Source organism: Lottia gigantea (assembly GCF_000327385.1).
Source record: "Lottia gigantea unplaced genomic scaffold LOTGIsca_176, whole genome shotgun sequence".
NCBI lineage: Eukaryota > Metazoa > Mollusca > Gastropoda > Lottiidae > Lottia > Lottia gigantea.
The window spans coordinates 293,692-303,904 of record NW_008708241.1 but is presented as its reverse complement, the minus strand read 5'-3'; the positions used below and the strand labels follow the sequence as shown (position 1 = coordinate 303,904).

Genomic DNA, 10,213 nt, shown 5'->3' with positions numbered 1-10,213 from the left:
TCACGACAAGATGATTACGTTAAAATATCAAACTAGTTTGATAATTCTCTCTGATAGTTTTATCGTCTGCACAACAGACAAAAGAAATAGATTCATTTCCCTTTCAATTGCATGCTCCGAATGTAATTATTGAAATGGTGGAAAACGACTGCCTGGAGATTTTTGTCTTTTCTTGACAAGATTTTAGTCAGTGACAAAAATCATCCACCATTACCATGTGTGGGAATATCTATTCCAATTTGGTTTTAATTTTTGTAGTTGTATAACACATACTAAAATCACTAGTCAATGCAGAATATTTTCTCTGTTGACTTCTCGCAACTGTTCAATGAGCTTACTTTGTTCATGTTTTCATTCCAAATATTAAAAACTTACTCTTCATTACTTTCATATCAATTCAAATTTCTAGCAACAAGTTTCATTTCCTTCTGCCCGAAAAATAACTACTATGCCAACATTATATATTGACCTCTCCTATTGATGCATATATCTCCTTTCCACCGAGTCCAGGGGAGCTGCGGTGGCTCAGTGAGTTAGACGCTTGCTCGCTAACCTGAAGGTCCAGGGTTCAATCCTGGCGTAGGTCGAGATAATACCTTCGGTTTTCGCCCTGTCAGTGATGCAGGTAAGAGGGGCTGACATGGAAAAAGCGTCTAGTCGGATGGGACAATAAACTCAGGCCCTGTGTGCTATAGGCTGTGCACGTTAAAGATCGATAGTTGGAAATCGAAAAAGAGCAGGCTAATTTTCAGATCCAGCTTTAATATTATGACAAAAAGTTAAGAAAATATTTAAACCAATATCATGATTAATTAATAAAAAAAAAACAGTTTTGCATCAAATGATAATAATATCTCAGATTGCAAATTGAATATCGGGTTCATTAAAATTGCTTATCATCTTTTTGGTCTTTTTTCTTTGCTTTGGCAATAATTGATTACAAGCGTTCCATACACGATAAAAATTGTACAATCTGAAAGTATAGCAAAGAAAGCTTTGAGAGTAAGACTCATATCAGCAACCAAACTGAGAATATAAGGTCTTCACTGTTGAAAACCCAAACTTGCAAATGACATAAATCCTTTTGAAACAACTTCTACAACTTTGGAGACGGTACCAAAATGTCCAAATGACCAAATATGGCGGTCACCCACGATGTTGTCATTAGCCCCACACAATGGACATTATGCTTCTTTAAGGTTCCAAAACAATTTTTTTCACGTGATGAGATATTGTATGTTGATTGGCTGAGGACAGAAAATGTTTCATGAAAACATGACAGACCCGAAAAATTTGACCTTGACCTGGACGTTCATCCTTTGTACGACCTTACTTTTTTATATTAGTTAAGCTTATATCATTATCAAAACTGTTTTAGGGAGTGATGAGGATGTGATAAGACCAATGGACACGTGCCACATAAAGGATGTAATAGTATATACTTACAATGACAATAGTGGAATAGATAGACAATAGAAGATGATTATTGAGTACCAACATAAGAACAAGTCTTCCCTGTTTTCTGTAATGTTTCTAAAAGAGTATCCTTGGGTAAGGCTGAAGTGACTAAAACTTGCTGTTTTTCAACACTAGTTTCAACTTTTTCGACTCCCTCTGAAAATGGAAGAATCAAAATAAGAGACAATTTGGCCACTGTAACCTAAGCCAAAAATACACTCAAATTAAGCTGATTAAGATGAGCCAAACCATCCATTGTCCATTGAAAGATATTTGTTTTGCATAGCAGCATAACTGTACCCTGCTCTTTTGAACTGACTGCAAGGAATGGCATGGCCAGTAGCAAGCAAGGTGGTATTTGTTTCACTTAAACAACGTTATTTTTAAACAAGGTTAAAAAACAAGACAAAGGTACAGTCTATGTCAAGATATGTTCCTTTAGAGATTTAAAGAAAGTAAATTTTTTGCGTCTGGTTATTCAAACATTTTCCAGCGGAATGTTGTTTGAATGAATATAATTGGTAGAGAAGTACACTCTCTATCAATCAAAATTAATGACGAGAATATGGAATTGTGAGAGCAACGGATAGATGATCATTATAACCGCTGGGTCATCAAGCAAATGTTTAACTTGCAGAGATTGCAGAGACAACCTGCCCTGTCCCTCCCGCCTCTCCAAGTTTTATAATGTAAGGCTATCCTGTGTAGGTTTTCACTCAAAGATTTTAACCTACCTAACTTTCCCAAAACTCTCTGGGCAGCCCCTGCACATCCTTCACAAGTCATCTCCATTTTGAATTCATGAACCTGAAATTTAAAATTCCCATATTTAATATTGATCAGTATAGGCAAAAAACTGTCAAGAGTCGTGGAATAAATCCACTTTGGCAAGTGATTCAATTCTGCACACTGCTTTCATTTTGTTTAAGCTTACGTTCGCAAACAAAGCGTCATAACGAGTGATTTGTTTTGATTAGCTGAATTTTGCTACCAATATAGTAGGACCAACTTTGATTGGACAATATTTAACTATGAATACATAATTCTTGTGTTACCATGGCCTGGAAGAATTATGACGAATGAGGGTGTGGTTTGGACACAATGGATCTTGATATACAAGGACAAAAGCGATAACTATGTGAAGGGCAATTCAACCATATTAGTTTCACTACAATACATCATATCAAGGGCAATAACTCGTAACATAAAGCCTTCAGCAATATATAAAACATTTTTAACAGTTTACAGGTATTTAATACATCAAGAAGGTCTTATATTAATTACTATTTAAATCCTTATAGAAATATTAAATCCTTTAACATAATCTTCTTATTTTATAACTTCCTTGTGGGATGGTGAAGTTTGTACCACTATAATTATCTATGACAAAGTTTTAAGCACAAGATTTTTTCTCTTGTCCTGTTTTGATATATTTTCTACACACAATAATAACCTTCAGTATCAAATCTTAGTACAATAAATAGCCTACATGTAGTTTTGTATGAAGAAAGCAACATAACATACCAATTATAAAATGAAATGCATGGGGTTTTACGTCCTACTTTCCTGCACCATGTGGGCTAAAAAAGGTTGGGCATGGCCATGCAGGGTGGGATGGAGGAAATTTTGCCAGGACAGCGGCATTAGCCTGCTCTTTTTCGATTTCCAACTGTCGAGGGATCTTCAACGTGCACAGCCTGTAGCACACGGGGCCTCAGTTTATTTTCCCATCCGAACGACTAGACGCTCTTTCCATGTCAGCCCCTCTTACCTGCATCACTGACACGGGGAAACCGGGTTGAAAAATCCGAAGGTATTATCTCGACCTATGGTGGGATTTAACCCTGGACCTTCAGGTTAGCGAGCAAGCGTCTAACTCACTGAGCCACCGCGGCTCCCTTCTAATTAAGAATCAAAAAATATATGTAAAACTATACTTTCATATTTTGTTACCCAGGACATTGTAAAACCAACATGTTTTAAACATGTGATATCTGCATTTGTTTTGAAGTGCCCTGAAGACAGAGACAGAGATAGATTTAGACTTCTTTAAATATATTTGACATTGGTTGTTCACAGTAGATGTTTATTGACATAACCTAGTTCACATGTAACATATCACTGACATTGTTTGTTCACACTCCTACCTGTAGTGGCTTTTTTATCTATGAACATAGTGTCATGAATTTATTTTAAACCTAAATCATTATGGAAAAAAAAAAGAAACCTAATTCATTATGTCCAGAAATATTTAAAAAAAAAAGAATTCTCTTGTCATTTCTAACAAAACTATATGTGCTTTACCATCCCACTAAAATTTGCTTAAATTTAAACTGATGACAATTGAATTAAAGTGATACTATGTCTTAGAATGTACATAAAATTTAATTCTCAAGAATGGTCAATGAGTATATATTTTTCAGAACATATACCTGGTGTCATAAAGTTACAACAGAATACCTGTAAAATCTGTAAAATTGGAAAATTCATAAAACTAAGTAATTATTGAAAAATGCTTAATCTTAATATTAATTGCATTTTTATTAAGTTTTTGGATTTATTGGATTATATAAGGATCCTGTTATGTTATTTATGACACCAGGTATATATACTGATAAATATATGTTCTTATTGGCCAAGTTTAAAATTTTTAAATTTTATGCTTATTCTAAGACGTAGAATCACTTTAAAAGCAAAATATGAAATATACCCGTCCGAACGGAATGTACCACTTGTTCCCTATTATGACAAAAATATAAATAAAAAAATGCAGAATCTCTCAATATTGTAGGAAAACAAATTTATGTCTATAACATGAAGGCTAACATAAAACAAGCATACCTGCGCCATTGTTGGTATTTTATTGGGAAGTTGGCCAACTGTCAGCTGAATAGAAAACAATCTAAGTGAAACTGCACACAACACACGTTTGGACTTCTTTATTCGGTGTATGTGTAAATTTCTGTGAATGATAAGTCACGTGGTTACTGTGGACCAATCATTGGGTAGGTAAACAAAACTATATTCTGCTTCGAATATCCAGTTTCTTTCCACAAATTAAATTTTTATGATAGATTGACTTGATAACAAAGTCTACAATCTACTACTTTCGTTTTACAGGAAGTCAAAAATTCTGCCAAATAATTGTCATATGAGCCATGATTAATATGTTATCGTCTTTTATCGATTAATTATTCAAATGTAGATCAATTATTATCAAAATGGATACATTCTGGAAAGTGACAACGTTTTTACTGTGTTTGTATTTCTGCTTTGGGCAAGTGCCTCCTGTAAGTAGAGAATGACTTCTATTTTTTCTCCGAACACTTCCTCTCCTCTAGAAATTCACAAATTTTTCAATTTAGATACAATAAAAGTAACTGATAGTTGCATGACAAACACTAGTCTGAAACGTCTGCCTCTGTTCCAGCCTCTGAGGGATATTTTGAAAGTTGTCAGCTGGAGTAGAGTCAGAAGAAAAAGAACCTGTTAAACGGGGATTTTCCACACCTCCTAAGATTCGCTTTCTCTAACATAATATTGAATTACATTTAAGATGATTGTAAATTAGTGTTGGGCACCACCGTAAATTTCATTTTGTTACTATCACATGACTCTGTGACCTTTGAACTTTTGGCTGCGCACGCAGTTATAAATGGCCGATGCTATATCTGTTTCGCCAAAAAAAACTTTGATAGAACCAGATACATGACATAAATGGTGTAGAGAGAAAAATGATTGTATGACTGAACTACAAAAATATTCATCTTTGCAGATCCGAGGTTTCTAAATAGGTTTTAAACCCCCACACCTGTGGAGATGAGGAAAGTCCCCATTTAACAGGGTCTTTTTTTTCTGTCTGTACACCAGCTGACATCTGTCCAAATAGCTATCAGAGGCTGGAATAAGAGACAGATGTTTCGGTCTTGGCAAACATCTGGGCCAACGCTAATGTAGATATTATAGTCCATGATTAAAGAGTTTGGCGAACTATTGATTTTGTACTGTCTGACTACATTTTAACTAATTTAATAAATATCTAAAATAAAATTTTCAACTGTATACCATTGGTTTTAGAATATCTTCAGGTCTATAGAAATATAATTTTCAGTATTTTTACTTTTAAAATAGACACACTTCTCTCCCAGAAAATTCACTTGAAAATGCCCTTTCTTTTCGGACTGAAAATTCCCTCTGTAAAATCATGTTTACAAAAGATAACTTGTCCAGTGGTTGACATTTTCATCAACCCAAAGACAGTCTAAGACTCTCAGAAGTATTTTGTTCAATTCATACAGAAATCATTGTAGTCAGAGAGTAAGGCCTAATATATATACACACATAAAAAGGGTGGTACAAGTGATGAAATCAGTTAATAGATGTAATATTTAAACTATATTTTTATATTATAGTTCAAGGAGACCTGTGTAAAAGATGCCTATCCACCACCAGAAAGGTTTGTGTTTTTGTATTGAATTAGCAGTTGAACTAGGTATCTTTCTCTTCTGTTTTTTGTGCTTTAATAGCCTTAAAATTACTAAAACGCATAAAAATCACATAATCCCTTCCAATATACCTAAACTAGAATCTTGCATGAAAAAATTTACATATATTGAAAATAATAAATAGGGCTGGGTATCGATCACCAAATTGAGATCGATTATCGATGGCAGGTTACTGATCAATAATCGATTGATAATCAAAATATTTCACTATCAGTTATTATAGTTTATTGTGGGTATGTTATGTATCATAGAAGTATATTCTTGCTTTGATCAGTTATTATAGATTATTGTGGGTATGTTATGTATCATAGAAGTATATTCTTGTTATGATCAGTTATTATAGTTTATTGTTGGTTTGTTATGTGCTGAAGGGAACCTATGTGGAAGATAATAGTACTTGTTAACAGGAACAGTGGAGAAAATATAACTTAACTGTGTCTGGTAACCTCTAAATGTATTATCTGCAGGGAGATTGTAAAGAGGTTTTTCTAAATATTATATGTGTATCGGGGACACTGATAGCTTCAATTTGCACCATTACAATTTTCATTCTGACGTCTTTGGTCATTGTAATTCCACTAAAAATAACGCGTTTTATGAGGTCACTAGAGAGGAACTACCGGAAGTTACTATTGGTATCTATGCAGTTCCCCTCTAGTGACTTCATAATAATGTTTTAGTGGAATTGCAAGAATGAAAATTGGAATGGTGCAAATTGATGCTATCAGTGTCCAGATACACATAAAAAGTTTAGAAAACCTTTTTACAATCCCTTTAACTCACAACTTTTTTCTACATGTCTGCTGTCTGCCAGGCTGCTCACAGGGGTCGACTATTGTGCAATGATATCCTAGGGGGCCCAGGTTCAGTCTCCTTATAGGTTGATCTGTATATTCAGCATGGTATCTCCGTGGCAGTGATGCAGGTTAAAAAGGGACTGACATGGAAAAAGTATCTAGTTGTTTGGATAGGACAATAAACCAAGGCCTTGTGTGCTACAATGTGTGTCCCCTAAGATCCCCAAACGGCCTGTGTAAAAGTTACGCTACCAATCTGAACTGCAAAACAAAACAATATACTGGCAAAACATTAGTAACAGCTAACAAACTTTTCACTTGAGGAAGTATGACTTTGTAGTTTTCTGTTAATCACATCAGTCACAGGAAGTAGGACAGGAAACTCCATTTTGATTTATGCCTTTCAGCCTTCACATAGATAAAGAATATATAGTAAACTTGGATTTACCACCTGAAGAAAGATGGAAGGAGGTTGCCCAAGCAAAGGCTCCTCAAATCAGAAAAGTGTTGAGTAGATTCAAAGAGTTTGTGGCAGACTGGGGCAAAGATGCAGAAGAACTTATTAAACTTGTTGATACAAAATTTGTAAGTCATTTAGGATTATTAAAGGGTTGCTTTAGTTGTCTATTGATTGCAAGATATAAGTCAAAACAAGGGAACCCATTTTTAAACATGTTTTTAGCTGTTTGCAACTCATTCCAATGTATGTATGAATTCTTTTAGGGTCAGTTTGATGACACAATACCTGGTCCATTCAGAGGTGAAATTATGGGAATGGCCAAATACTCTAACATGAATCTAGGTAAGATGATCTCTTAAAGGGCTTTCACACAATTGTGATCACCAGTTGATTATGGTTACAAGTAAGAATAGAGGTCTTAAGTTCAGTACTCAAGACTTTATTTGCAACCATATCTAACTGGTAATCACTATGCTGTGAGTGCACCTTTAGTTGTACATTCAGTATATTTATAACGAAGCACAAGATATATGGATATACTATTTCCGACATTTATTAACTCAACGTTTCACATGCTTATACAGGCAGTGTTATCAAGAGAAGTGACTTCACTGTGGAGCAGTTTGATACCCTTAATGTTGGGTTTCCTTATTTCTCAGTTTCAAATTCAGCAAACTATTTTGATTAATTGGTGTTTCTAATGAATTATCATGTATTCTTACTTAATCATATCATTATGTTCTTATTGTATATAATTAAGAGTTTTAACCAATCATAAATATCTATGTATGTACAGTCTGGATGAACAAAAAAATACTTTTTGACCTCATTGGAATTCTGCTGGTAATTCTCTTCTAATTTAGCTAATTATGAATTAATTATAGACATGTGAGTCAAACTGGTATTTTTCCAAGTCATTAGAAGACCTTTACTTTATATTCATATAATTATGTATTAGCATTTTCATTGTCATAAATGAAAATAAGAGAACCCATTTCTCTTAAATGTGTTCCCCCAGTTTGAAAAGAGCTTCCAAACTGGGGGAACATATTAAAGACAATGACAAAAATTTGGATTTTCACCAGAGGTTGACGATCAGCCATTTTGTAATGGATTGCTGATGGTCGAAGGTGCGAAAAGGAAAGACCAAACCCCACATAAAGAAGTCTATCATTATGGCTTACAATTATATGAAATATTTTACAAAGTTTTCTTTTAATTATTCGTTTGTTTTAAATCCATCACAACTATTCTGTTTCTTTTTATATCAGGTGAAATTGTTTTATATAATATTTTCTATGAGGTATTTACTGTATGTACATCAATAGTAGCCCAAGATTCTGCAGGTAATAATTCTAACGAAAAATCTTGCACCTATTTCTCAAAAACTTGAATAAGATAAAATACAGATTAAAAAAATACAGTAATTTGATGGGTTAATAGAACTGAATTTTGAATTGTTCGAATCACCTATAGCAGCACTGGCCTAGGTCACGAGTAGATATTATATAAGCATTAGAAAAAATCAATTTGATAAGAAATGAATTGCTTTTGGAGAGATTTACAAGATAAGGGAACAATTCGATATGCAATGTAATTGTTTCAGGGAGTTGATGAAAGGTGATCCAATCTACCATAGACAGGAACATTAGTCTTTTTTGTGTTAGACTTTTCTTTTCGTATTTTTTGTAAATTTTTTTTTTAATTTACAGGAAAACTTTTCCATGCTAGAAATTTAGATTTTGGACTTTTCATTGGGTAAGTGTTAATCTAATATCTTTTGTTTGGAAATAATTAAATGTCAGCTGAAACTATCTCAGCCTTTTGTATTTTTTTAATATGGGCTTTGCATAGCAACAAGAAGTCTGAAAATTTTGGGGCTAATGTCGAATTAACAAGTATTGTTGACATCATTAGCATCAATGTAGATACAAAAAAAAAGAAACCAAAAGACAATTAAAAAATAAGTATGAAAAGTTATGTATTAAAGATGGGATATAAAGAATAAGACGTGGGCTATAACTGAAGTATTAAAACCAGCTATAATTAACCTAAGATATACAAGGTCTGGTATAACAGTGTTTAAATCTGTTAATTTTGCTGGTTATATTGGTATACTCTCAGGCATAAAACCGGTAAGTATTAAGGCAGTGTCAGCTGGGAGAACTGGAGGGAGCCACTGCCAAATTATTTTGGAATCCATTCTAAAGGGATTGGGGCATAGGGGGATGCAATATTGCATACGTCCACAAAACATCATATTCTTAGGCTTTTGGGAGTGGTTATCACGATGACATAGACTGCTTTTGCTTATGAGAACATTTTAAAGATGGGTTTCCTTATTTCCAATAATGAAAATGAAAATGCTAATACTAAAGGTGCAGGCACACAAGCACAAGGTTTTGGTCAGAGATTTTTCCACGACAAGATTATCGTGTCGCCGACAGGATTTATAATATCAAACAAGTTTGATAATTGTCTCCGATAGTTTTATTGTCTGCAAGACAGACTGCCATCAGCCAATCAGATTCAGTTTCCTTTCAATTGCATGCTCCACACGTGAAAGTGAAAAACAACCGACTGAAGATTTTTGTCTCCTCGTGTGCCCGTGTCAGTCGTTGAAACTCAAGACAAGACTGTAATCGGCGACAAAATGTTTCCAACCAAGACAGCTCGCGTGTCTGCACCTTTATATAAATAGAAAGTATAGGTGTCCTATTGACTTGGAAAAATACCAGTTTGTCTCACATGTCCATTATTAATTCATAATTAGCTAAATTAGAAGAGAAATACAAGCAGAATTCCTATGAGTGGCTGATCAATAAAGGTCAAAAAGTCTGTTTTTGTTTATCCAGACTGTACATACATGGACATTTATGATTGGTTAAAACACATATGCAATAAGAACATAATGATATGATTAAGAATACATGATAATTCATTAGAAACACCAATTAATCAAATACTTTGCTTAATTTGACATTTAAAAAGAA

The 10,213-nt window shown here is 33.9% G+C and overlaps 2 protein-coding genes across 2 annotated transcripts in view; one reads left to right on the top strand and one right to left on the bottom strand.

Annotated features, from left to right (window-relative positions):
• Window positions 1-743: 743 nt before the first annotated feature.
• Window positions 744-4,421, bottom strand: LOTGIDRAFT_226396 (hypothetical protein). The gene is made up of 4 exons (XM_009051970.1): window positions 4,300-4,421; window positions 2,193-2,265; window positions 1,447-1,614; window positions 744-973 (listed from the first exon to the last, which is right to left on the bottom strand). Exons 1-3 carry the CDS (start codon window positions 4,306-4,308, stop codon window positions 1,484-1,486), a joined length of 213 nt encoding a protein of 70 aa, XP_009050218.1. The 5' UTR covers window positions 4,309-4,421; the 3' UTR covers window positions 744-973; window positions 1,447-1,483.
• A 2,735-nt stretch (window positions 4,422-7,156) lies between these two features.
• Window positions 7,157-10,213, top strand: part of LOTGIDRAFT_142206 (hypothetical protein) — a gene marked incomplete at both ends in the record, with an annotated part of 6,369 nt that continues 3,312 nt past the window's right edge. Inside the window, 5 exons of the mRNA XM_009051969.1 lie at window positions 7,157-7,345; window positions 7,484-7,562; window positions 8,492-8,566; window positions 8,933-8,978; window positions 9,211-9,355. Of these exons, the coding sequence (XP_009050217.1) occupies window positions 7,157-7,345; window positions 7,484-7,562; window positions 8,492-8,566; window positions 8,933-8,978; window positions 9,211-9,355 (534 nt within the window). The remainder of the gene's footprint in view (window positions 7,346-7,483; window positions 7,563-8,491; window positions 8,567-8,932; window positions 8,979-9,210; window positions 9,356-10,213) is intronic.

Coding starts and splice junctions, on each gene's coding strand:
- LOTGIDRAFT_226396 (XM_009051970.1), bottom strand. Junction 1,615..2,192: donor GAGAGTTTTGGGAAAGTTAG/GTAGGTTAAAAT, acceptor TTCCATTTTCAG/AGGGAGTCGAAAAAGTTGAA.